At 47.7% G+C, this 27632-nt stretch overlaps 2 protein-coding genes across 6 annotated transcripts in view; one reads left to right on the top strand and one right to left on the bottom strand.

Moving 5' to 3' along the window:
- The window catches only part of NGEF (neuronal guanine nucleotide exchange factor), a 50890-nt gene extending 39562 nt beyond the window's left edge, over positions 1-11328 (bottom strand). Inside the window, exons 1-3 of one of the 3 annotated variants that reach the window (XM_051626310.1) lie at positions 11048-11328; positions 3070-3230; positions 39-410 (exon numbers count right to left, since the gene is read on the bottom strand). In XM_051626310.1, the coding sequence (XP_051482270.1) occupies positions 39-306 (268 nt within the window). In that variant the 5' untranslated portion in view covers positions 307-410; positions 3070-3230; positions 11048-11328. The remainder of the gene's footprint in view (positions 1-38; positions 411-3069; positions 3231-11047) is intronic. The other 2 variants (XM_051626311.1, XM_051626312.1) reach the window with 2 other exon arrangements.
- A 9445-nt stretch (positions 11329-20773) lies between these two features.
- On the top strand, positions 20774-26876 carry NEU2 (neuraminidase 2). 3 transcript variants are annotated; one of them, XM_051626979.1, is made up of 5 exons: positions 20774-20842; positions 21377-21572; positions 21827-21983; positions 22725-22929; positions 25774-26876. In XM_051626979.1, exons 4-5 carry the CDS (start codon positions 22729-22731, stop codon positions 26710-26712), a joined length of 1140 nt encoding a protein of 379 aa, XP_051482939.1. In that variant the 5' UTR covers positions 20774-20842; positions 21377-21572; positions 21827-21983; positions 22725-22728; the 3' UTR covers positions 26713-26876. The 3 variants fall into 3 exon arrangements, with proteins under 3 accessions (XP_051482939.1, XP_051482941.1, XP_051482940.1); XM_051626981.1 differs by lacking the exons at positions 21377-21572; positions 21827-21983 and having other exon boundaries at positions 20776-20842; XM_051626980.1 differs by lacking the exons at positions 20774-20842; positions 21377-21572 and having other exon boundaries at positions 21796-21983.
- Positions 26877-27632: the final 756 nt, after the last annotated feature.

The raw sequence follows: 27632 nt of genomic DNA, 5'->3' as shown, positions 1-27632 counted from the left end.
GGAAGAGGAAGTGTGATGCTGTTTGGGTCAGTACTCACCTGCAGCACGCCCCATCAACATTGCCTCTCTCGAAGTCTTTCTTTTCTCTCTCCTGGGCAGCCTCATGGACCGGTAGTACTTGGAATTTCTTTGAATGGCAATATGCTGTGTGTGTGAGTCCCTCTCGTGGGTCACCAGGTTAGCATCCTCTGACTCTTCCTCACCTTCCGAGACTGAACACGACTCTCTTGATACCTGCTGAGAAGTGTCCTGCTGGACACCACCGGTGGAGAACCTGCTGGCAGCTTCTCTCCCATGCCCATCCATGGCTTCCAGATCTTGTCTCTATGGCAACTGAGACGATGGATCAGCAGCAGAGCAGCAGAAGACAGGTAGCCTCCACAACTCCATCAGCTTTATGTGAATTAGAACTGGAGACAGGCAAACAAAACACAAGAAAATAAGAGACAACAAAGTTCTGGTTAGTTCAGAGGCTGTGGTGCATATCTCTCTAGGATAATGGGGACGTTCTAGGATTTTTTGTCTGAGATCATCACCTTCCAAGCCTTACTCTGAGGTTCTGAACATTGCTGTGACATACTCATGGTTGTCCTGCCATGACACATTGTAGTGCTACGGATGTTCCTGGAAAAATGACTGCATTTGTTCAGTTGATGACCACTCCCTTTTGTCACTTGTAAGCAGTCAATTACATTTAGAGTCGATACAGGTAATGGCCATGTCCTTGTTTTTGAGGGTGAAAATGTTATGGAATAGAAAGTAAAAGCTGAAAAGCAAGCTCTATTAATCTGTCTGTCGTCTGTGTAATTCTCCCTGCAAGAGGAGAGTGAATGCCTTCTACAGGGCTGGGTGCCTTCTAACACCTCCTAACAACACTCACTGCTGCAGGTCAGGTACATGAAGAAAAACCCACTAACTGAGGAGTAAAGGTAGAAGGCACAAGGTGACGTAGCAGTGGCCTCCCAGAGCTCCCCTCCAGTGTCCGTGTTCCCCTGGGTGACACGGGAACTTCAGTGCAGGTCCTGCTGTGCTGTGTGTCTGGACATGGACTACGCCGGTTCAGCCAAGCCCTTTTAGGAGGCAAACCTCAGCACCAGCCAAACAGCAGCTGATCCTTCAGCCTTTGCGTCACTGGGTAAAATGTGAGCTGATGACTCCAGTGTTGGCTGCTGGCTTTGTCTTGTGGAGTTCTTACAGCTGTCAAAGCCCTGCCAAGTACACAGTGGGATTTAGTCACTGATGGGCCTCACATGAGGAGTAGCAAGAGATGCTGTGAAAGAATGTGAATATAAAATTGACAGTTCACTGAGAAGGGCATAAAATAGTGCTGTGGATTAGTCATTAGATGTAGTTTTGAGAAGTTACATGTATCTCTGGTTTGTTACGTTACTGTCTATCCAACACACAAGATACTCCAGAAGGTAAGGAGCACCATTTTTGTTCTGGGTCTTCTATGAACCCACGTGTGCCACAGACCTTGGCCCTAGAGTCACTCCTGCTGACTCTGGGGCATTAGGGACAGTTGGGACATTATCTGTCAATCTTCTGCTTTCCAAAATTTGTGAGGGCCCTTGTGTTTTTTCCATATAAAGGAAGGGTCGCAACCTGAAGTCATGCCCTGGGCCTGAGTTGTTCTGCTTCCTCACTTTGCAGATGAGAAGTCTGCATTTTCCTCTAACTACCTGAACCACAGCATGTAGCTCATAGCTGCTAAATTTGGGTTCTGACTTCATTTCTGGCAGGACTTTTGGGCTGTTTGGAACTGGTGGTTGCTCTGGGACTGCTTCCAGTGTTGCTGGAAGTGTATGAAGGACCCGCTTGTTGGTTGTGGTGTCAAGTTTGGTTTGTAAATTACTCTGAGGTACAGAGATTCACTGAGCCTGTTTCTGTGGCTCAGTGGAACAGCAAAATGAAAACAGCTGCTGTTGGAGACAGCTTGAAAAGCAAGAAGAGGCTCTTATTTTATCTCTCTTACTGTCCCAAGACAAAAGCCCCAGCAGCTTGATCCTTGCAATGGTGATGGAAGGATTTCTGCTGACTGGACCACAATAGTACATCTATAATCCTTCCTAACCCTAAACTCTAACAATCATTTATTTAATTTTTTGTCTTCTATAAAGTGTTTGCCCCCAGTCCAGGGGATGAACCTGTAACCATCTCCTCTGTTGCTTCATGCTTTGAGTGGCTGCCCCTTGCCCACGTCACTTGGACAGAGACCTGGCTCTTTTTTGGCCTCTGCCATGCTGAAGGGTTGGCAACGCTCAGCAAATTGCTGCTGGTGTTTTCTTGAAAAAATGGTTTGAAGTTTTCTCTGGAGCTGCTCAGGAGTCAGGAGTAACTTTGAGTTTAAAAATTTCTTTCAGAGATATAACTCTCCAAAGGAGTCATTAGGGAAACAGCCACGTGTGTGTGGGAGGGCGCGCATGCACCGCACGGGCTGTTCTTCACCTGCCTGGTGAGTGTGAAAGTGCCTGGATGCTGCTGTTGGGCTTTTGCAGAGACACTTGTAGAGAAGGGGCCTTCTGCATGGCTAAGTGAAATCACCAGCTGGGCTGCCCAGAAGCTCAGTAGCCCTATCAAACTGGTGTGGTTCTGTTTGCCTGATACACCTTTTCTGGCCCAACAGCCCCGAACAAACAAGCTGTTTGACCAGGAGTGACTGTAGCAGTGGATGAGAGAAAGACTCACTCCATGTTTTCTAGGAGAGGCAGGGGTGAGGGGGCAGTTGTTATTGTGTAGGTTATAAACAATGTATGTTTTTTGCTGTCCAAAGAGTTCAGGAACAGCATGTATTTCTGAAGACAATGCTTCCCATTCCAGAATTGATACTCTAAGAATTTATTAAGAAACCATTTCCTGATATGTCAATCAAATAGCCCTGACTCTTGCAGTTGCTTTAGGTGCACTGAAAACTAGGGATGAGCTTAAAGAGTACATTCAAATTTAGTATTACATCATTCTGGTAGCAGTCAAGCTATTCAGTGATGGACAATGAATGATTCAGCCAGGTGTGGACCATAAATACCCCTGTCTGAGTATCTGCAGTGAATTTTTGAAGGAGGTATTCACCTCTGATACAGGTGGGTGAGTGTCAGGTCTTGCGTCAGGAGCAGCCCCTCCCACGTAGATTCACATGCCATCTTGAGGTCATGTCTTGCTGCAGTGTCACCACCTACCTGACAGTGCTCTGCAGGTGAGCATACTTCCCTGTAGTTCAAGAAGACTACAGTCTGTAGGGAAAAAGAGAAGTAAAACCAGCAAGGGAAGCATATACAGCAGCACTGGAGAGATGAATTTTGACTCACACATAGTTCAGCCTCCAGGAATTTGACTGCGTAGAAATTTTACTTGCCAGTGGAAAAAAACAGTGGCATTTACCAGCATATGCCATGGATTTGTTCAAGAAGAGCTGAGTTTGGGGATGTCAGGCAAAATGCTAACAAAAACAGTAAAAGGGACTGAGGTGGCTAGAGCAGTGAGGGCCTGGACAGGTGGATGTGGGAGCAGGGACCACTGCTGCTGCAGGAGGGAGGACTGGTGGTGTTTGGCAGGCAGCTTCTGGCCGTGGGTGCCACCTACTCACTGCTGGTCCCTGCTGTACAGGGAGGCTGCCAGGGATTCCAGGGGTGTCAGGTGCCTCAAAAGGGCAGCTCCTTTTAATCTGTCAGATCTAATCAAAGATAAGAAGGCTTTTAGTAGCAGAAACTGCAGCCTGAAAGCTGATATTGCAGCAAGTATGGCAGATGGGCTTGGGCAGAGCAGAGTTTGATGCCAGAGCCTGGCACAGGAGGTAGATTCTGGTTGGTCACCTCTCCCTTTCTGCTCGACTCAGACAGTAGGATGACACTGGTGGCTCTGCTGGCTGCTGGATCCAGTGCTCTTTAACTTCCTGATGCCCCTTTGAAACGGGGAAGAGCATTGTCTGACCCAAAAGCGTTAAGTACTGTAATAAGAAAGTATGCCCTTGAAGAATGCTGACTGATTTTGAAATGCCCAGTTTGCCCATGTTTTACAGTGCTGTGGCCTCATCTGGAAGGGTGATGAAGATGGCTTAATTAATATTAGAGACAGGCTGAAGTCTCCAGCTGTGCAACCTGGGGATGTTTCCGAGCAGGAAACGGCAGGTCTGAGTACACCTTGACTGTGTGGTTGTTCTCTATAGGGGCATACAGTCAGAGGAGATTGATTGTATCATGTGTCCCACAAGGTGACACTGTTGATGTGGCTGGGTGGCCACACGAAGTGTGCAAGGATTGTGTCCCACCAGGAGACAGGCTGGTGCCTTCAGCACAGGGGTCAGTAAACCTTGTGCTGCCTTATCTGGGGGTGTGTCAGTTTTGCTGTCACCTGAACCCCATCCATGACTGGGTGTCCGTTAAAGTTATGTATAGCTCAACAGAAAGTTTTGGGGCTCAATGCAGAAGTTACTGCCTTTGCTGCAGGTTTTTTATACTGTAGAAAAGCAGAAGGTCATAATTGCTTCTCTTCCTTTCCATGGGCTGAGGTTCTTCTAAGTATAAACCCTAGAAGGTTTTGCATGGAATGCACCATTGATGTAGAGCTGGTGAACCAGATGGAGCTCTTTTAAGACAATATTTTGTCTTCAAGCTCTCATAGTTGACATGGGTCCTTTATAGTTCTTCTTTAAATACAATTGAAATGTATGTGCAAACATCAGTTCTGCTGCATCTCACCAGTTTCCTTCTAAAATGCTTTCATTATTTGGAAAGTCTTGTGCAAACTGAAGACAAATCTCTGTCTCCCACTGCCATCAGTCCCTCATTACATCCCTGCTCAGGTATTAGGCATTGATTTTTTTTTTCCCATTCTTCCTAGAATGTCATCTATGAACTGTTTCACTGCATCATTAGGGAGAGGACAAGGGGCAATGGCTTGAGGCTTGAAGAGGGGAGATTCAGGTTGGACATTAGGAAAAAGTTCTTTCCTGTGATGGTGGTGAGAGCCTGGCCCAGGTTGCCCAGGGAAGCTGTGGCTGCCCCATCCCTGGCAGTGTTGAAGGGCAGGTTGGATGGGGCTTGGAGCAGCCTTGGCTGGTGGGAGGTGTCCCTGCCCATGCAGGGGGCTGGAACCTGATGATCTTTAAGGTCCCTTCCAACCTTCACCATTCTGTGATTCTATGATTCTATGATCATGAGGTGAGGGCAGCTCTGTGGGGATGGGGCATGGTCCAAAATGCAGCAGTAAGCCTTACTCATCAGCTGGGTTCTTGCTGAGGTGGGTGCCAGGGGTGGGTGGGTCCCACTGAGGCACAGCTGGGATGGGGGCTCCATGGGGCTCAGCCCTGCCTGGGCCTCAGCAGGTACTTGTGTCTGAGTCAGGGGAGCAGCAGCAGGCACAGCCTCAGCCTGAGGCTCTGGCAGATGTAGCTGTGAATTCGTTTCTTCTCATCAGAGGTCTAAGTTTGTGCACAGCTTTTAAGGCTGTGGGAGTGAGGCACTCTGGTGTGTCCTGCTGAGCCACCCCTGCTACTGGGGACTAATTTCCAGCAGAAGGATGCACGGGCAGCTGGGCATGAAAACACCTTAACCTGAAGCCCTCAGGGCCCTGAGATGCCTCACTATATGTCTGTTAATGTTCTCATTTGGTTGGGATAACCCTTCTTGGAACTGTGAACAACCTCTGGACCCTTTCTTTTAGGTGGCGGCAAGAGACAGTTAAGCACAAGTCCCTGTCCAAAGCAAAGGTAAATGACATTTCACAAAAGAATGTCAACTATTAAGGTGAAAGTCCAAGGTATTATTTGATTAAGGCACAGGGGCAGAGAAACCAGGAGGAGCATAAGAACAGACCACCCAGAAAGTGAGACACAGACCAAAGAGCTTCACAGAAGAAGACAGAGAGAAGCAGACAGTATGTTTGGGGCTGACTGAGAGAATATAAAATTGTTTGACCCCAAATGTTTCCAGAAAACACACATTTTATACATATTTTGTAAATAATATTGAATTCTATCACCAGTCCTAACAGAATCAAACTACAACTACTCTGACTCTGAGAGTCTCTCAGGTGAGAAAGGTAACAGAATGGGTTTATTGCTGGGACTTAGAGATGGTACCTTATTTATAGCAAGCAAAATCAAAGAGAATTATGCAGTTCATTACATCCTTGTGACAATAAAACCTTTATGTCTTGCACATATGTTACAGGGAACTTGTTTTAGAAACACTTCAGACACTAAAAATAAAGATTGGATTAGTTTAATATAGCCTCCAAAGCCAGGAGCTTTATACACCACGAGACCAAGCAAATAGGGCTTGGAGAGAGAAACCAGTACATTTTAAACAGCTCAAATTACTCAAATGGCCTTGCTAAACAGCAAAATGTTTCCACGATTAAGCCTGGCATCCTGGAACCTTCTGTGGGTAGAGGAAGATTCACATGTCAACCGAGTGCAGCCTAGAAATGGTTACTGAGATAGAAGTGGATACATGCCTTCACTCTGCATGAAACATGCAGTATTTATAGAAACTACTCTGTGTTAATTAACTAATAATATCAATACTTAATGAATAGCAGTAAATTACTGCAGATTTTTCTGCTACTGGGACGATTTATCTTTTTGTCTGTTTCCTGAGTCTTCACAGGTCAAAAATAATTATTAAAAAGATGTTCTTTCCTGAATACCACTATCAACCTTCATCTCTGCTCATGCATTACTTGTTCAACCCTCTGATCTCAGAGCAGTCCAGCCCTGCCCCTTCACATTCCATGCATCATCCCCTGGGTGTAGCAGACTTAACTGTGGGCTATAGGCAAAATGTGGAAGAACTCTCCCTCTGGAGTTAGTCTACATATGTGTTCATGTACACATCTATGTGCATGTATAAACACACACATGCCCTCCATCTGGGCAGGGGGAACCAACCAAATTTTAAAGCTTCCAGAAAAGCAGAAGTGGAAATCTACAGTCTTTTCTGGTTTTCATTATAAGCTCTTAAAACTAATTAAATGAAAACATGATCTTATTTTTATTCCTTTCTTTGAATGAGTGCACATGTGATAGTGAAAGCACATCCCTGCTTGAAGATTTTGAGAGAATTTTGAGAGGTACAAGGTATAAAACTCATCCTGTTCTTTGACATGTGCCTGTGTAGTAACAGGAACTCCTGCCTCTAGAGGAAGCCCCCTTTCCTTTTTTCTGCTGATTATCATAGAATCACAGAATGGTGAAGGTTGGAAGGGACCTTAAAGATCATCAGGTTCCAACCCCCTGCATGGGCAGGGACACCTCCCACCATTCCAGGCTGCTCCAAGCCCCATCCAACCTGCCCTTCAACAGTGCCAGGGATGGGGCAGCCACAGCTTCCCTGGGCAACCTGGGCCAGTGCCTTCCTACCCTCATGGTGAAGAATTTCTTCCTGATGCTCAACGTAAATCTCCCCTCTTTCGGTTCAAAACCATCACCCCTTATCCCATCACTGCCCCCTGTGGTGAAAAGTCCGTCCCCAGCTTTCCTGGAGCCCCTTCAGACACTGGAAGGTGCTTTAAGGTCTCCCTGGAGCCTTCTCTTCTCCAGGCTGAACACCCCAACTCTCCCAGCCTGTCTCCAGAGCAGAAGTTATGAAACCTTGCTCCTGACACCATCCCCTTCCTTATTTCTGTTCAGAAGATACTAGTGAAATTGTTGCTAAGTAGCTGTGCTCTAAAACTCAGGAGATTTTCCCAGCCTAATCCCTGGAAGGTAAGTGAATGATTAAAACCCAAATCACTGCATCTTCTAGACTGGGGGGAGCACCTGGCTATCAGCCCAGGACTTGGTGCAGTCACAGGAGGTAGTCTCCAAGCACATGATGCCACTGCCAGCACACGAGGAGGTCCTCATCAGCCTGCCTGACCATCACTCCTGCTTTACAGAGTTGCATAGGGGAGTTGTGACTCCTCCTTCCTTTTTGGACCACTCCACCTTCTCTTTGGACCATGTGAAGCCTTCTAGCCATGGAAAGAATACGCAACCTACATCTTACACCTAAACATTAAAGGACTCCAGTACAGAAGGTTTAAGTCTGCAATGAAATGGAGTGGTCAAAAGCAAAAGTATGAGAAACAGTGTCCTGGGCACGATGCCTTGCTGAGAGCAGAGAGGTTTGCTAATGCCAGGATACTTCCAAGAGGAAGGTAGCAGGTGTCTTGGTTGCATCTTTTCAAGACAGACTCGTTAGTGAGCAAACAGGCCCAGTGTCCCTGGGGCAGACACCACCTGTGAGGCTCTTGGGAAAAAATATAGTGACACTCACGTCTGTTTCTAGAGTTGCTAGTTGCTTATGAGACACTTGCTGTGGAAGAAATGAGCATGGATGGTTGTTTGAACTACAGAGAGGTAAGAACTCAAAGGGATTTTTATTTAGAAGCTTCCATAGAGAAGCAGGGGAAGAAGAGAGCTGACCTTGTTGTTCAAGGAATAGGAGAACTCTCAGTTTTTCCTCCTTTGGTGTTTATTGAGTAGAGGGTCTGAGGAGTGCCTGTTTGGTGAATCTGCTTGCAAATTTGTAGCTTCAAGGGAGCCAGAAGTCAATGAGACATCAGAATCCTGTTGGACTGGTTTCTACTGGTTTGAAATGCCAGGCAGGTTTTGAGTCGTGCTGTGCCAAGCGAGTCTTGTCAACTGCATCAAGCTAATTTCAGCTGATTTCAAACCTGACACAAGCTGGTACTATTCTTACAGCCTGTTACTCTGATTGCATGTGTCTTTAGTAACTCAGGGAAAACACTTGATGGACAACTCTGGAAGCTGTGCAGCAAAGAGCATCATCAGTGCTGCAAACGTGCCCTCCAGAGGGGCTCTCTTTACCCCCTGCAGAGGACCCTGGCAGGGAGCACAGTGTGCAGGGGGGCTGCTCCCAGCGCAGAGCAGTCTCTCCTGTCCTAGCACTGGGGTGCAGGCTCAGGGCTGAGGCAATGCCATCCAGAAGTCCCCCCAGTTGCCTCCAGTTTGCCAGCTCCAGCACCCGTCAGCCCTGCACTGCAGAGGAGCAGGTGCACATTGTGCTCTGCCTGCAGCCGCATCCCCCAGCACGCCAGGGTTTCTTGTCCAAGTGACACAGGCTCCTCAACCACAGCTCTGTAGCTCGCTTTACCCAGCTGCTGTGAAGGATTGGCCAAGTTTTCCCTTTCAGACCTTTCTTTCTAACAGCATTTGTTCCCCTCTTCATGGCCAGTTTTTAAGCACAAGGCTGGGATGAGGGTGGGGAGCCTCCCACTGCTGCCCTGCATCGGGTCCTGGGAGAGCAGATTTCATTTTTCAGCTGCGGCGCTTCCCTGGGCAATCTTGAGCACATCAGGGATTTTCTTGGGCCTTAGTTTCCCATCTCTTAGACTGGGAGAAATATACTATAATTTAGGAATACTCTTTTTATTTCTGAGTTACTCGAGCAGGTAGAACTCAATGTAAGTACAAGAGCATGACATGAGGTAGCCTGACAGGTTCAAAAGAGCTCTGGACACTTAAGGAAAAAAATAACCACTTTCAGTAGTCTCCCTTTTTTTGGTTATTTTTAACTTGATGTCTCCTACATTTCTGTTCCCAAGTAAAAAGCAGGCATTTTGTTTAGATTTCTAGTTCCTCAGTGTCCCTGTTTGTTCATCCTCAGTTATTTTTGAGCTGGATGCAATTTCATCTAAGAAGGGGTCATTGTTTCATGAGTTGCTCCCTTTTGGAACAGCAAAGTCCAACAAGCTTTGTGGATTGTGTAACCTGCTAGAACTTATTTTTCATAGATGATTTTGGCTAGCAAAGAGAAGGCAGAGAAGAGGTGATGTTTCTAGATTGTTTCAGGTTTTACTGAGTCATTTTAGATCTAATGGGGCTGCTTCCATGGGGTGCTGCTTGGAAATTTGACGTACTGTGTCCTGGCACTATTGTGGTAAAAAAAAAAAATTATATAATTGCCTACAGAAATCATAGAACAAGCTACTTCCAAAAGAAGAATTTGATTGAAAACCCCAGGCATTGGCCACATGCTCAGGAACAGAAAATGACAATTATGTCGTTAAAGCATTTTACATTGTCTTGCAAATATCCTCTCCAGATTATGGCAGTGAAGCACAATGGGGTTTTTTGTCTCTGGGCACTTTGTTTCTGGCAATTACTATGATATGTCATACACACCCCTGTATCTTTAAGGCCCCTTCCAACCCAAACCATTCTATGATTTACAGTTGGTCTTTAGTGGATTGGATGTATCACTCCCAATTGGAGTCTGGAGAAAATCAGACCTGAAGAAAATTGCTGTTTATCTCTTAAAATGCATGTCAGCCAATTAGTCCTTTTTTTTGCAACTTCAGCAAAATGTTTTTTAAATGTTTATGTTATTTTAGTTCCATTTCCTGCTTTCAACTAGATGTGGAAGTGACAGCTCCTCTATAGTGGTTGAATCCCCTGCTAGTTTAGTATCTCAGGAGCTAGCTTGTTCTGATGAGATTTGAGCCCCTGTTTACTTTGTGCAATTCAAAATAAACCTAATTGCTGGGATGGAGCTCACAGCTATTCTTGACACACACCAATTGGTCTCCTGAGAGTGAAAGGAAGGATCAGCTATGGGAAAGGATCAGCCTGGCATTAGGAGGAGAACAGGCTGATTTTCATATTTCCTCTCTTTATTTTATTTAGATTATTTTTTAAAGCCAGATCACACATAAACATTTGCCAGGAAAACTCACAACTTGGTGCTGCCCCTGGAAGATGACACCCAGTTTGGCTGGTTGGCCTGGGGGATGTTTGCTGTTTGGTTGGCCACCTTAATGCCTGTTCTGTGCAGGCTGGGTCTCCTCTGCCTGGGCTTCCTCCCGTGGAGGTTTCCATGCCTGTCAAGCTGTGCCAGAGGTGTCCCCTCCTCTCCATCAGCCAGGATTCCAACACTGTCATGGCTGTGCTCCCTCTGGCTTGCACAGGACTCCTTCAGTGGGACTTTGCTTGTAGAGCAAAGTCAGTTCTGTCTTGAGCACTGAACTTGTGCCTTGGTTTGTGGTCTGAGGTTTCTTCCTCAGACCGTTCCTCTTCTAGCAACCCCCAGAATAGGATTTTACTCACCTGACACTCCGGGGCTGAACCAGTCTCTCGTTTGCCATCAGGATGATGAATGCCCAGCAAGTCTGGACTGTACTCCCACAAGTTGTTAGATTTGCAATTCAGTTGTGAATCCTGAGGCAGGTATGTCCTACAGAAGATCCCTGTCCTCCAGTCCTTGTACCTTCTGTCAGTTCTGCTTGAGAATGAAGTTTCCCTCAGACTTTGTTTGCTCAGTTTCCAGAGTCACAGCAAACATAATTGAAAGGAACAGCTTTCCCTTTACCCAGATAAGTTAGTACAAACATGCCCTGAATGTCCTTTGCTCTGCTTGTGCCAAAGGCTTAATGACAGGGCATTGTTAAACCTCCCGTATAAATCTTTAACAACTGGGTAAAACTTTACTCCAAATCCACAAACTCAAAGAAGTGGAAGCAGTAGATGGTATTTGCTTACACTTTTCAGGCCCACTGGCTGAGAAACTTGCTTTACATTATTTACAGCCATTGGAGGTGAAAAGACCTAAATGCTTATGACTATTTTTAGGTTGACATTTTTTAAAATTTCCCAGGTGTTCACATACCTGGGCACTGGGGTGGACATAGCAGAGCCAGCTGGGTTGTATTTTAAGGCTTTTTGTGTCTGTTCATCCAAATGCCAGTTATAATTTTCACCCCTTAAATACTTTGATTTCTTTTCCAGTTTGTCCTTACATTTGCTGTTCTCTCCTTGCTTGCAGCCATTTGAATGTCCCTTTTCTGCAGGCAGTTTAGGGCCCAGTGCTTCCAAGGAAGACAAGTAAACCTGTGATTCCTGTAGATACCTCTGCAGTACTGTATTTGGGAGGGTTTTCCCTCATCCTTGTATAACTCACTTGGTATTTTTAAGCCTGTAGTTTGATTCTTGCCAAAGGCATCTTATCACCTGCTGAAGTTGATGTTAGTCTTTCCTTTCACTTTTTTCTTTTCAAAGTTCTCTGAACTTGCCAAGTGCCTCGTTCATCTCAAAATATTTTAACTGGCCACAACATTACCCTATTCCTCTTAAAATGCAGCTGCTTGTCCAGCCTACTCAGTGGAAGGCCAGATGCTCACTGGGTACAGCTTTGGTGAATCTGCGTTTTATCCTTTAGAATCATGGGATCATTTTGGTTGGAAAAGACTTTTGAGATGCTCAAGTCCAACAATTAGCCCAGCACTGCCAAGGCCACCACCAAACCACGTCCCTCCGCACCACACCTACACTGCTTTTAAATCTCTCCAGGGCTCCACCTCTGCCCTGGGCAGCCTGTCCAAGCCTGTCATGGCAGCAAGGGACTTGCACCTTGTGACAGCTCTTCCTGCTGCTCCTGCAGGGTCCATCAAACCCTCTCCCCAGATGCACTCTGCAGAGACTCCTCAAACCCACCTAGGAGGCCACTGTCATCACACCCCCACCTGTCCCCACAGGACAGGGGACTGGCAGGGCCTTCGGGTGACAGGGCTGGGGACAGCATCTCAAACCATCACATCTTCATGGTCACCAGTGCCTGTGTCCCTTTATCTCAGCAGAGGGCCTGGGCTGGGCTGTCAGCAATTAATCCTGTACTGATTAACCCAGGTCACCATCAGACCTGCATGCCTGTGGTCTGGGAGGCAGCAGGACACGGGACCAGGTGATGCTCTGGCATTTGGGCTCCTCTGTGTTTCAACAGTCACTCCAGGGTGGCTCTAGCCAGCCTTGGGCTTCAGACTTGCTTATCTGAGTGTCCCCAGAGCTGGCAGAGTGCATGATGCCGGGGACTCCAGTTTTATTGCATTTTCCACTCATTAAATTCCTCCAGTGTTGCTATTTTGAGGGCTGAATAAATCCTGCTTCTACAATCCCCCTATTTTTGTGTGTAAATCTCACCACTTCATTTTTTGCTTCCCATAGATTGTGCCATTTGTTTTGATACAGAAATAAAGTGTATTTCTTTTTTTTCCTCTTCCAAATGGGTGAAGTCAACGGGAAAAGGGTGTGCTGTGTATCCCAGGCAGGCTGTTTATTGGGCGTTGTCTCTCCCAGGGGAAGGAAGCTTCCCAGTGACAAACCCACTGCTCATCGTGGATGTCAGAAGGCTTACAGGTCTGCTGTGGCTAATGTTGTTGTTCCTTGGGTTCAGTGAGTATTTGTTTTGTCTGGTTCTTTCCACAAAGAGAGGAAACAAGTTGCAAAAGGGAAAGAAACACTGGCATCAGGATTCTTTGCTTACTTCTCCTAATGGAAACCAAAAGTAGCTTCATAGAATCATAGGATGCCAGGTTGGAAGGGATCTCAAGGATCATCTGGTCCAACTTTTCTAGGTACTACTATAGTTGACATGAGATGGATCAGCACCCTGTCAAGCTGAGACTTAAAACTGTCCAATGTGGGGGAATCCACCACTTCCCTTGGAGACTATTCCATTGTTGGACTGTCCTCATGGTGAAAAATGTACCTCTTGTGTCCAATCGGAATCTCCCCAGGAGAAACTTGTGCCCATGACCCCATGTCTTTTCCATGGGACTCCTTCTAAACAGGGAGTGTCCATCTTCTTGGCAGCCATCCTTTAGGCACTGGAATGTTGTAATAAGGTCTCCCCAAAGCCTTCTCTTCCCCAGGCTGAACAAACCCCATTTTCTCAGCCTCTTCTCATATGACAGGTCTTCCAGTCCTCTGATCATCCTTGTGTCCCTTCTCTGGACCCTCTCCAGCCTGTCCCATCTTTCTTGTAGACCAGGGACACAATACTCCAGATGTGGTCTGACAAGAACTGAGTTGAGCAGGATGATGACGACTTCTTGATCTCTGCTGGTGATGCCCTTGTTGATGCAGCACAGCATCCTGTTGGCTTTCTTTGCTCACTGTTCACTCATGTTGAGCCTGCTATCCACCAAGACCCCAGGTCCCTTTCCACAGGGCAGCTCTCCAGCCAGGTGGATCCCAGTCTAAACTGTGCTCCTGGGTTATGTGTTCCCAGGTGCAAGACCTTATACTTCTCCCTGTTGAACTTCATAAGGTTCCTGCTTGCCCACTCCTGCAGCCTGTCTAGGTCACCCTGCAGGGTGGCTTTCCCTTCTGGAACGTCAGCGTCTGCACTCATCTTGGTGTTGTCAGCAAACTTCATGAGGGTGCTCTGGATCCCAACATCTCCAGGTCACTTATGAAGATGTTAAACAGCCCGGTATCAATCTCTGGGGACACCACTTGTGACCTGTGGCCAGTTTGAGGAGGAACTATTTGCTATCACCCTCTGGGTAGGGTCTGTCAGCCAGATCCCCACCCTCCACAGACACCACATGTCAAGGCCGTAATGAGCCACTTTCTCCAGGAGGAGGGGGTGGGGACTGTGTCAAAAGCCTTGGAGAAGTCCAGGTAGACAATGTCCACTGCTGGTCCTGCATCAACCGAGCGGGTGACTTTGTCATAAGAGGGTGACCAGGTTTGTCAAGCACCATTTGCCCCTGGTGAATCCATGTTGGCTTTTCCCAATCCTGTGCTTCAATTGACTTGGGACTCAACTGGAGTCAAGGCAGTGTGAGAGGCCACTGCCCCAAAGATACCTGCTCCTGCTGCCCTTACAGCTGGTAGGGACAGAGAGATGCTGGGCTCAACTGGGCATGAAGGCTCATTTCTGTAACCACAATGGGAATGAAAAGAAAACAGTGGATATTTCCTGGTCCAGTGAATCCTGTATCCCAAAGAGCTTTGCCATTAGCATTTGCATGTTACATTCATCATCATCATCATCATTATTATTATTGATTTTAATTTTGTTTTGTGATTATTATTTTTTTCCCCTGGACAGAGCAGACTTGCAGTGAAACCCCAGGTCTACAGGCTTTATGTTCTGCACAGATGATATCATATTCCCTAATGTCTGGAGAGCAGCCCATGGTGTCACTGAAAATGTTTGCCAAACCCTGTGAATTGCTCTCTCCCATGGCCTGACTCTAGAGAAGACCTCCTGGTTTTCACCATAGCTGCCTGGGGACAGCTGCTACACTGCTGCAAAAACACTGAGTTACCAGAGCCAGGCTTGCCTTTTTGATAGTGTAAGGAACCAGTGGATTCAGGTGTGAACATTTTGCAAAGGAAATACACATCGATATTTTTTAAGGGGCTGGGTATCACTCACTGAATGCAACCTCTCTTGTTTCCCTTCTGGTTTCTTTTCAGATCTGCTCACAAGCCTTAGCTTCTGAATTCTTTTTCTTAGCCTTCCTTTGCAACCATTGCTGCCACCTAAGAGGTGGCACCTGAAACTGAACATGGCCCTGCAAACGCAAATGCTCCATTGTTCACTATTCTGTCGTTAGCTTAGCTTCTGCATTATTTTTATATCCTCTTATTAATGCACCCACTCACTCCATTTGCATTTTTTAACCTTTTAAAAAACATTTTCATTGCAACAGTCAAGGGCAATGAAGTAAGTGTGGAACAATAGAAGCAAAGAGCTTGATTGTCCTCAGACCTCTACCCGTTTGAAACTTCACCTGTGACACTGGGTTTAATTTACTCCATGAAGAAGGGGGGAGGATCAGACATCTATACCAAGACATCCATTTCCAGCAAGGAATGGTTTTGTAACCACTCTGCCACGTATGAGCTGCCACTGTGGAGCAGGGACCCGTTGCCACCACCACAAGCCACATTTGGGACTTCACACTCTGAGATGGACAACCAGTTTTAAGCTGCAGCTGGGCAAGGTGATTTCTATTAAGTTATCAAGCATTTGGGGGTTGTCTGACTGCAGAAGCAAAGTGTGTGACTCAGAACAGCACCTGAGTAACACTGCTGTTAGGCAGGGAGCAGGGAAAAGGTGAAGAAATCTGCACTGCAGGCACGCACGTCTGGCTGTGCCTGAGCAGCCTCTGCCCTCTCTATCTCCCTTCCTTAATTGCTTGTGTTTCACTGCACTCTGGCTTGCTTCAGGAGTCACTGTTAAAAGTTATTATCTGGTGGAAATCAGTGCCATTGTCTCTGGAGGGACCTTCTCACACTGGTCTGTTTGACTCCAGTGAGACACAAAGTCCCCGAGGCTGCTGCGGGTGCCCTGGGGCAGGCAGAGCTGCCCCTGCTCGCTGGGCAGGGCTGGGAAACACGGGCTGTGAGGCTGGACTGGGCAGCTCCTCTGATGGGAGGGCTGCCTGCCAGCCTGGGAGGGGAGCCTGCTCCTCCTGGCAGCAGCTTCACCCACCTCCTCCCTCTCCTGCAGCCACAGGCCAGCCAGTGACCCAGCAGAAACCTGGTCCCCCTTTTGTTTTTGTTTTTCTGAGTTGCTTTTTCTGCCAGACTGGCATCCTCTGATGACCAAGGTAAGATGGGCATCAGTGCTGGCACAACAAGGGAAGCAGGGTTGCTCAAGAGAGAGGAAAGATAGTAAGACAGAAGCATCACATTATTTCACTTGCTTGGTTGATGGATTGTAAATCCACACCTTTGCAGCTCCCTATTGTGCTTGCACTGATCAACAGCAGCTTCCAGCAAATGAGGAGACTTTTCTTCCTCCTTTTTCATTACTAGCAAGATCTGTTTGCAGGAATGTTATTTTTGTCTTTTCATAGCACTTCAAAGGCAAGAAGCATTAATGGCAGCAATGGGAACACAGTAGAGAAGAGGGAAAGGAAAAGAAGAGGCAAGAGATGGGATAGAAAGGGTCATTTCTGAGGGCAGCAGCAGCACATTAGATCCACAGCATCAGGCAGTGTTGGAATCCTTAGCCTGGACACTCCCAGAAGGTGCAGGTGCTGCCCCTCAGCCAAGCAGGACACAGCTGGAGAGGGGCTGATGTCCCCCTCTCCTTCCTCAGCCTCTCTGTTCCCCTGCCTGACTCTCCCCAGCAGCTCCTCCACTGCAGCTCCTGGGATGGTTTGGCCCATCCCATTCCTCTGCACACAAGAGCACATTATTCCTGTACCACTGCCTGGGGACTCCTGGCTTGACCCATTTCTTCATCCAGGAGCAGCAGGAATGTGTCAGATGATGGCAGCACCATCACCTGCTGCCTATAACCAGTGTCTGGCGTCTTCTGGCAAACCTTCCCAGAGCCAAGGGGCACTCTGAGAGGAAGTGCAGGGAGTCCATCTGCTGGGACCAGAGGAACTTTTCCCTCCGTGGCACAACAGGGAAAGAGGACCAAGAAATAAGACAGCGTGGCTGGTGTAACCTTGAGCAACAACTGCTGCTCCACCGTGCTGTTGGTCCATGCAGGTAGAAATACGCTGTGTAATTACTGTGATAATGTCATTCCCCAGTGCTTGTCCAGCTCACATGGAACCTCCCCTCCTATGCAAAACAGGTTTGCTATTTAAATGTCAGCTTGTGTGTACATGTCAGTTGTTGACTTCTCTTGGGGACCTGAGACAGCTGACATTGCTGCCAGTATAAACCATTTTGCAGGTTGGAGACTAGTTGGGAAGTGTGTGGTGAGCCTCCCTTGTGTCCAATCCAATAGGAGGCCTTTTTGGCTTACTGGTTTTTTTGTTTGTCAGGGTTTTTTGTGTTGTTATTTTCCCCCCCTGTGACGTGACTTCCAGGAGACACAGAGTGAAAGAGGTATTTATTTATTTATTTATTTTCCATCTTCTTCTTGTTGTTTTTTTTTTTTTTCCCAAAAAACATTTTCAAAACATTGGACATTGCTAGAAGCTAAAAAAGGTAAATACAGCATTTTGTAGGTTCATGTAGGAGTGCAGTTTGTGTGTTCCTCCACCAAACATATGCTAAGAAAAATACTGCTGCTTCATGTAATTCCTCTCTGGTGCTAAGAAAACCTGCACTTTAAGGCATAGGAGCTACTGCCAGGCTGAGCCACAACATTTTAAAAGCAGAACTTGGTTGGTTGGTTAGGAAAGCATGTACTGGGGAGGCTGAAAATCCCCTTGTGTGTGGTATGAAGTTTTTACCACAAGAAAACTTTCTGTTTCTAGTGTGGCTAAAGAGTTTAATTCAATTGGCTGCTGGATGGCAGTAATTCCAGTTTTTTGCCTTTTCAGCTTTGAATTCTGAATGGTTTAGTCTGTTCAAAGTTAATTGTTTGACAGGTCCTGTTGATAACTCTCCCGGCTTTACATTGAGGGTGGTTCATTGGGCTAAATAAATGGGTGCTGCCTGGATTGTTAGGAAGTCCCACAGCCAAATTTAATGTAGGATCTGGTCTAGAGGCATAGGAAGACTGGAGCTGGGGTGCTGGGCTTTGGCAGAGATGGGCACAGTCACCCTGCTCAGCTCGGAGGAAAGCCTTGCAGGGACCCCAGAGGCAAACTGGGAATCTGGCTACTCCTGCCCCCTGTGTGCAATATCCCAATGGAAGTGTCTTATTTTCTTTCAGTGAAACAAGAAATGCATTTTAGCACAGTGCTTAGTCGTCTTTTATAGGTTTGGAAAACTCTCTAAGTCCAGGTCTAATCTTGAGTATAGAATGACCGGACTTGGATTCTTGATCTTGCCTTGAAAAGCAGAATTTTAGTTGGGTTTTGTGCATGACTCTCTCAGGTTTTTTCCTTGGTGTTTCCCCCCAAAAAACCTCCCTGGATGATTTTGTTTGTTTGTTTGGGATCCAAGTTCCTTCAAGAGCAAGCTGCCTCCTGCACAGAGCACTCTGACAGGGACCAAGGGCTGGAATTCAGCATATGACCTCATTTCTGCTGGTTTGTCTTAAAGACACGCTGTGGTTTCAGCTGAGCATGTTAAGGATGGGTTTTTACAGAAGCTGAGGCCAGTGGAAATGTTATTCTTTTTATTCACTCCTCTTGGAGAGGGTCAAAGCAAATAAACATGTAAGAGCTCATCCTGCTCTTTAGACAAGTCCATGCGAGCTGCCTTGAGGGCAGAAGTGGAAGGAACAAGTCCCCTCTCCTTGTGTCTACCAGCAATAATCCCTGACTGCAACCTGGGCTCCTTCCAGGCATCAGATCCCTCATAGATTCATTTGTTGACAACTGTTACTTCTTTTGACTCCTCTTGGTGTGCTGGAAACAGTCTCTGCTTTGGAAATGATTACAGCTGTATAACTTGCAAACTATGAGTAATGGTTTCCTCCAGTTTAACTCCCTCCTTCTCTTCCATGCTTGCATTGTGTCCATCTTTCCCTCTGCCTGCCCAGTTCTGTCTGGATCTTGGTGCAGCAGCTTCTCTGGTACCTTGGAGAAGAACTGCAGGGGAACTTCAGTCTTCCTGAACAGGACATTTCTCAAGGTTAAGCCTGGGAAGTAAACACAAAACTTCAGCAAATACCAAAATGCAGAAAGGAATACTAGCTTAGTGGCTAGAGGATGAACTTCCCTTCTCACTAGCACCTCTGTCATCTGGACAGAGGTTACTACCTTCCTCTTGTCCTAGGAAAAAATCACCACATCAAATCCCCTTCCCCTTTCTCACCCTTTACCTCACGAAAGCACAGCTCACTTTTCTCTCCAAGGTGACTGAATTGATACAAGCCTGAGCAATTGTTCCTGCTGGGCATACAGCTCCCCAGGCTTCTGCTTCTATTTCAGGCCTTTCTGTTCCCAGAGGGCTGTCTTTTCCCCATTTATAGCTCTTGGTCTTCCAAAAGATATTGCCATGGTCTGCAGGCTTTGTCTTGCCAATGTCCATAGATCATGCTGGCTACAGCACTGCCACCTTCTCCTTCCTTGCAGGCCAGTCAGTGCTGTTCCAGCAGGGATTAGGAGCAAAGCAACATCGTGGATCTGTGCATCCTTTGGCAATTTAATCTCAGAGGGGCTGGTGTGGGCAATTTGAATTCCTGCAGTGCTGGAGTCTGTGCTTTTGAACACTCTCCATGTGGCTGTCCTGTCACTGATTTGCTGATTCTACTTCTCTTTTCGTCAGGATGGTGTAGCTAGAGGTTTTGCCTTTGAAAGTGGATAGAGGTCAAGAGAAAAGCCAATTCCTTTCAGTTGGGTGGAGAAATAACTAAAGCAGCACTACTTTTTATATGCATATATATATATATACATATTTCAAGAACTTTAAGCTTATTTAAAGATTCTGCATTTTTTATTCTGTGTGAAACTCAGCTTGTTGTGACTCAATCTCTGTTTGAGGATCCATGAGGGAGAAGGCAGAAGAAGATGAATGCTGACTTGAAGTGTGTTTAATAAAGGATGGGAGAGGTTGCAGCTCTATACCTACTGTGTCTGTGAATATATATACAGACCAAATACCCACCCTGTGTGTAGGGAGTGTGTGCACACATGTATGTGTCTGTGAACAGGCACACTCATACATCCCTGTTTCGTCCCTGAATGGATGGAAGAGTCATTTGGAGAGTTGGTGACATTTTCCTGCCTCTAGTTGCTGGTGTTGTGTCCAGGAACCTCAGTCTTGTTTCTATGGCAGCTCTTCCCAGCCTTTTAACATCCCACCTTCCCTTACTCCCCGTGTGGCAATAAGGGGAAAGCAGAGGGTTGTGACAGCCATGCTGAGGAGCTGGTGGAGGGGCTGGGCAGGGGCAGAGGTGTCTGCAGGTGGCAGGTTCCTGCAGGGGCACTGGGGCACAGTGGGGGCAGCACAGCCTCACCTGCCACAGCTCTTGGCTTTGCACTGGGGGCTCTGTGGGCCTAGTCCAGACATCTCCTGTCTCTTTTCTTTTCTTTTTGGTCTCCTTGCCCTGCCCTGCAGCAGGATGTCAGTATCAGAATGGCCCTGTGAGCAGGAATGCTGGGGGACCTGTGCTTCACTTGCAGGCTGACTAATCTCCCTTTAAATAACGTCCCTTTAAATAGCCTGGGAGCACTCTGGGGAGCTTCTGCTTCAGCAGCCAGGAGAACGCAGCCACCACTGTGCTCTGTACAAAGAGCCAGACCCGTGCTGGTAAGTAGTGAACAGCACAGTTATTTGTTCTGGGAAGGTCTTCATGTTGCTGCATGAAAAGCTGTGGCCAAATTCTGGTGACATTTGTGTCTGGGAGTCGTGCTGCTGCCTCCTCTCGGAGCACAATGTGTCAGTGACAGCCAGGGGCCAGCAGCTGCCCTCTGAAAGACCAATCTCCAGTGGCTTTGCACCCGAGTGGCAATGGGGCTGTGCCTTGCTGGGGTCCCTATAGCCGGTTGTAGCTACAACAGGGCAGCTCAGACCCTTTGGATCAGTGCTGTGAGGTCAGAAATCTCACTGATATTTATAGCATCTGGAAGGTGAAACAAGGAATATTTCAATTTGCTGCCCAGTGATGGATATGATGGTCCCATCTGAAGAGGATCAAGTTAACTTATCTGTGCTGTCCTAACTCAGTAGTCAGCACTGTAAGAAAACCCCAAATCAACAATCCCCTCCCCCCCAAATTATTGTTTACCAAGTCTATATTAAGTTCTTCTGTCTAATATCATCTTTTCTCTTGTAATATGGAAGAGTGGAAACTGTTCTCCAGGTAGGCACATGCACTCTGCAGCTGTATGAGCAATAAGGTTTTGGTCCTGAGTCACCAAGACAGCCTTCAGAAGCATCAGGATGTGACACACGGCCAGTAGCCACTCCAGTGCTGCCCAGGATGTAGGTAAATAGGAGAACCTCAATGAGGAGTGCAGCAAGTCTTGGCTCAGCCGAGGTAGGAGGCATTTGAATTTCTTACTCATAGTATATTGTCATCTTCACCCTGCCATCCTACCCACTCAATGCGTCAGAGACCTAAGGCTTGATTTTTTAATTTAATTTTAATTTATTTTTTCTTCATCATTCCCCCCACACACACACTTCTGCTGAGCAAAGATTATTCAGGCCTCCAGTTTCTGGTGCATCCTGTCAGAGATCCTTTCTATTTTCTTGTTTTAATTCTCTTTTTTTCATTCCTCCTGTGCTCAGACATAATTCCCCCAAGCCACAGGGTTTTTCCCAGGATAAAGGAGCTCACAGGAGAGGTCTGGTGCAGGAGGACAGAGGGCTGACTGGGTCTGAGGAGAGGAAGAGAGACTATGTGGAGGCTCAGAACAGACCAGTGACAAGGAGGCAGCTTCCCTTGGTACCCTCTTATGTTTTTCTTCCTAGTGGTGCTTTTAAGTCACTGTAGAGATGACAAGATTTTTGCCTGCCCAGGAAGTCCCACCTGTTATGGTGGGACACCATCTGTGCTGTTCTTCAATCTTCAGGGAGGAGGGAAGTCCTCTTTTCATGCTCAATGCTCACCATCCTCCAACAGGGGCTCAGGGGGGTCAGGAATTGCCTCAGGGTGTCATTTGTGTGGGATTTTAAGCTCATATTTGGCAAAGCAGAAGTTCTGTGCTGGGTGGTGGAAACACCATCAACAAAGACAGTAATGGTCTTTGGAGGAAAAATACTATAATATTTGGTTATCAACAATCTTCTGAATTACCAAGCAAAGCCACAACAATCCCAGCGTGCACATTTAATTAAAAAGAAAAACCAAACCCCACAAAAATCCCAGCGTGTGAATTTAGTTAAAATTAAAACCCAACCCCCAGACTGCTGTTTTGTTGACTGTGTTGGGTGTATTTGCTTTACATCACCCCAGCAAGATCAGCCAGGCCTGGGGTGAGCCTGCCCTGTGCTGCCAGCTGCACCAGGGGGCTTCTCTTTGGAGAAGCACCAGAAAACTGCAAAGCTGAAAGCAGCAGAAATGGTGTTTTGGAGCAGAGCAGGTTCCCCTGAGCAGGGAGGGCAAGAAGTGGTGGCATCTGCCCTGGCACGTTTTGCAGGGCTACAAGTGGGTGACAAGGTGATGCTTTTTGTCCTCTTCCCCCAGCACCATGGCTTCATTTCCCGTCCTGAGGCAAGAGACCTTGTTCCGGAACAGCACCTGGAGCTACCGCATCCCAGCCCTGCTCTACCTGCCACGCTTCAGCCTCATCCTGGCCTTTGCTGAGGAGCGGGAGGACCTGGTGGATGAACACGCCAAGCTCCTCGCGCTGCGCAGAGGGGTGTACGACCCGGCCACCCATGGTGTGCAGGTAGCAGGGTGGGGAGAACAGGGCCAGGCTGCCCACCTGCACTGCTCCCTTGGCCCGTCGCTGCAGGGAAGGGCAGCTGCTCCCTCTGCCCACACTGAGCAGCCACATCTGCCTGTCGGGGATGGACGGGTCACCTTCCTCCAAGAAGCCTCTGTTCCACATCCTCCCAGCTCTCCTGCATCTGTCCACACTTAGTACATCCCGTGGTGGATGCACTGCCTCTGCATTTTCCATGATCATTGAAAGAGCCAACAATTAGCCAATCAGCTCCAGTATCTTCTTTAGAGCCATTTTTTGCTCCCTGATGTTTCTCAGGACACTCTGGCAAGGACATGGGAGTAACTGGCAGCTCTCTGCTCCTCCTTCCCTCTCCTTCAGGTCACTGAGACAACAAAGGCTGGGAAACACAGGATTCTAGTGATAAACTCTGTAACTGAGAAACTCTGAAAGTGAGAGTCCTCTGACATAGCTTCAAGCTTTACACGTCACCTTAAACTCCTGAGATAGCATTGGTGGTCCTGCAGAACCCTCCAGATGGGGGTCACTTGCCCTGCCTTAGAAGGTCACCATGAGGAGATGAATTGCTCTTAAGAGGAGCTCCACTGCCTTCAGAGGAAGCTCAGGGGATGGGGTAACATCTAGTAATCTAATTTTTAGGCACTAAACTGGGGTAAGTGAACCTCCCTGCAGATGTCATGGGATATGGGAATCCCTTTCAGAATGGGATTCTTCCTTTGAAAAACCTAAGGATGGTTCTTCCTTTAAAGATGTGGGATCATTTTAGGGACATGGTTCAGTGGTGGACCTGGCAGTGCTGGGTTAACTGTTGGACTTGATGATCTTCAAGGTCTTTTCCAACCCCCAGAGTGGGCAGCTCTTGGAGGACTTGGCAGGCAGCAGAGCCCCTGGGGATGACTTTGCCCCATCATGGCTGGGGAAGCAGAGAGAGCAAGATGAGACGAAAGTCTCCTTGGAGCAGCAAAGGTGTGGAGATGAGGCAGAAATGGGAGTCTCATGGGGACAGGGAGGAGTGAATTAGCAATCAGTCACTGTTTTTTGTTTTGTTGTTGGGTTTTTTTTTTTCAATTAATCTTCTTAGGCCTAATTTAGAACAGCCAGCCTCCCCATGCAGAAGAGTGTTGTCTGGTTTGTCTGTGCCAGGGAATTGGCCACCTGATTAATCTATCAGTTATTCATAGAATCATAGAATCATTAAGATTGGAAGGGACCTTAAAGATCATCCAGTTTCAACCCCAATGCCATGAGCAGGGATCCCCACCATTAGACCAGGTTGCACAAAATCTCATTCAGCCTGGCCTTAAAAAACTCCACGGATGGGGCATCAACAACCTCCCTGGGCAACCCATCCCAGTTCCTCACCACCCCTGGAGTGAAGAATTTCTTCCTAATGCCTCACCTCAATCTCCCCTCTTCCAGCTTCAATCCATTGCCCCTTGTCCTCTCCCTCCCTGCCCTTGTCCCAAGCCCCTCCCCAGCTTTCCTGGAGCCCCTTCAGGCACTGGAAGGTGCTCTAAGGTCTCCCTGGAGCCTTCTCTTCTCCAGGCTGAACACCCCAAATCTTCCAGCCTGTCTCTAGAGCAGAGCTGCTCCAGCCCTTGGATCATCTTTGTGGCCCTTCTCTGGGCCTCCTGATGACTGTTAACAGTTCTTTTTTTGCATTTGCAAATGCATTCATTTCTTCGAGGGGGGGGGGTGGGGTGGGGAATGGGGAATGGGGAGGGGTGGGGATCATTGTATTTTTCTATTCCAATCCTTCATTGGTGACTGGTTGTCTTAGAGAACAGACTCTTAAGCGCTGGAGTCTCCCTAGCAGAAGCATCCCCTGGGTGCACCTGCAGTGTCCCACCATTCAGGTAGCATCTTGTGTAACCCCCTGAATTCAGTTAAATAGGGCTCAGTTGGTCATAAACTTAGCAATTTGTGTTCCTATGCTGCAGTTTCTTAAAATGGAAATACTAAATCTTCCCAAAAAAGTTAATACTGGTTAAATAAACAAAGACAAAACGTGACCAAAAAGGGTAATCAGCAATTCAGGGTAGAAAAGCTAATTAGTGTCATCTCACAGGAAAAAAAATTGCTTCTTTTACCAAGCTAATAACACAAGGTAGGAATAATTTTTGCAATGATACTGTTAGAAATGTGATGGTGTTCTGTGCTATTCATTTAGAGAGAGGGCAGGGAGGATGGTTATACCTGCTCTGCAACTGATTGTCTGTGTTGCGTGACTTGGGGCCCACATTTCTGGACCAGAGTGTGTAAATGTGCCAGAAATCAGTGCCACAGCCTGGGCTGGGATGTCCATCCACACATGAATTGACACAGAGGAAAAGGAGTTTGAATGGAAAAGAATTTGTCAGCATCCAGAACACTGGAGAAGGGCTCAGTTGTCTTCTGTCTGTCAGGGACTTCCTAAGAAACATTAACACAGCACAGTGTCCTTACCAGCACACTTGGACCTCCTCTGGGCATGTCTCTGTGTCATATTTGTGAGAATTTCTGAAAATTCAGCTACTGTGTTTTTAAACAGTGTCACTGGACACTAGTTGCACTGGGATGCAAAGCTATCAGTTCCTTGCTGAGCAGGAATAAAAGAGGAGACAACCCACCTGTTTGGTGACATGCACGTGCCTTGTGTCATCCACACCATGTTCATGTAGGTTTGGTGATGCCACTATATTGCCTTCCCATTTCTTGCTCTATCCTCTAACTTGCTTCTCTTCTGTTCTTCTCATGCTCTTCCATAACTTCTGCCCAGGCATCCTTACGCTGTCAGGAGGATGTTTGTAACCCTGTGTTTCATTCTTGTCTCCCCTCCCGCGGCAGTGGAGCGGCACGGAGACCATTGTCAGCGCACAGCTGGAAGGCCACCGGTCCATGAACCCCTGTCCTGTTTATGACGAGGTCTCAGGGAAGCTGATCCTGTTCTTCATAGCCATCCCAGGAAAGATCTCTGAGCAGTATCAGCTCAGGACAAAGACCAACCTGGTACGTCTCTGCTACGTCACTAGCGTGGACCAAGGGCAGACCTGGAGCGCTGCCCAGGACGTCACCGATGGCACCATCGGCGCGGAGTACGAGAACTGGGCCACCTTTGCAGTGGGGCCGGGCCATGGGCTGCAGCTGCTCGACAAAGCCCGCAGCCTGGTGATCCCTGCCTACGCCTACCGGATCCTGGGCCCCAGGCAACACCCCACCCCTCAAGCCTTCTGCTTCATCAGCTCCAACCATGGGGCGACGTGGCAGATGGGGAACTTCGTGGAGGAGGAGAGCGCAGGGGAGTGCCAGGTAGCAGAGGTGCACACCTGTGGCAGCAGGGTCCTCTACTGCAATGCAAGGAGCAGCACGGGAGCCCGCGTCCAGGCTGTCAGCTACAACCATGGGGTGGACTTTGAGGCAGGCCAGCGGGTTGAAATGCTAGTAGAACCTCCCTCTGGATGTCATGGAAGTGTTATTGCCTTCCCACCTCCCCCGGATGTCAGATGCCAAGATAGTTGGTTGCTCTACGCTCACCCCACACACCCAAAAGGTCGAAGAGATTTGGGAATTTACCTCAACAAAAGCCCTTTAAATCCAACACACTGGACACAACCAAGTGTCCTCTTCAGGGGCCTGTGTGCTTATTCAGATCTGCAGTACATGGGGGTTGGGCCAGATGGTTCCCCCTTGTTCTCCTGCCTCTTTGAGTATGGAACCCACCGACAGTGTGAGGAGATCATCTTTGTAATGTTCACTTTAAAGCAAGCCTTTCCATCTGAGCACTGAGTCCCTAGCTCTTCCATGGGCAACCCTCTGAAAACCACCTTTGCTGATACTTCTTTTACTGTCACTTTCCATCTTTCAGCAAAAGGTTTTTTTTTTACTTCTCCTGCACCCTTAGCTGGTGGTGTGTGTGGATTATGAAGTCCATTAAACATATGAAAAATGAACACGTGTGTTTGTTTTTTCCCTGTTGCCTGTTCTCCCTTCTTGCTTTTCCCTTGGGCTGCCATCACATCACATCACATGCTCAAAATAAGCACAGCCTTGGTAGAAGGTCTCCTGACTTGGTCAGGGGCCTGCATGCTGGAGACAGTGCCAGGTGTTTGCTGTCACCTCCTCCAGAACCTGCTTTGGCTCTGGTCAGGTGGGTCTCCTCGGGCAGTGGGTGCAGGGCTTGCTGGCAACACCAGCTTGCAGGGCTTGCTGTCTTCTCCCTGCAGCACGGGGTGCCTTGCTCTGGAGACACGCCTTGCTCCCCTCTGCAGCGGATTTGAGGTTGCCTTGCCTTGCTGAGTTCCCAGCCCCCTGAGGGACTTCTGTCCACCTTAGCCTTCTCTTTACCTCCCAACCTGTATGTTCTTGTTTGCCCTTTTGCTTACACGGTGCCGAGAAGCTGCAGTTCCTCACGTGTGAGCAAAACCACATCCCCGGGGGCTCCAGCTGCTCCCTCTCCTTGGGCAGTGAGTGACACCCCCGTGTCTGGGGACAGGGCAGGAGGCAGAAATGGCATTTTGCCCGTGCCGAAGCTGCAGGATCGGGACGGGTCTGCAGAGGGAGCTCCCAATTTACGCTCGGGAGGGGAAATACTTGTAGGTCCAAGGCGAGCGCTAAGCCATGAGCCACACAGCAACTGCTCTTATGGCTATGACAAGCCCAGGTCTTGCGGGCACGGCTGTTGTGACACAGGATTCTCGGCTGCAGGG

Source organism: Apus apus, chromosome 8 (assembly GCF_020740795.1).
Source record: "Apus apus isolate bApuApu2 chromosome 8, bApuApu2.pri.cur, whole genome shotgun sequence".
Lineage (NCBI taxonomy): Eukaryota > Metazoa > Chordata > Aves > Apodiformes > Apodidae > Apus > Apus apus.
The sequence above is the reverse complement of the archived record's forward strand: the minus strand, read 5'-3'. Positions and strand labels throughout refer to the sequence as shown.

Bases quoted from the DNA above. Each gene is read 5' to 3' on its own strand.
- NEU2 (XM_051626979.1), top strand. From the start codon at position 22,729: ATGGCTTCATTTCCCGTCCTGAGGCAAGAGACCTTGTTCCGGAACAGC. The intron at 22,930-25,773 runs GTAGCAGGGTGG...CTCCCGCGGCAG, and splicing joins CGGCCACCCATGGTGTGCAG to TGGAGCGGCACGGAGACCAT.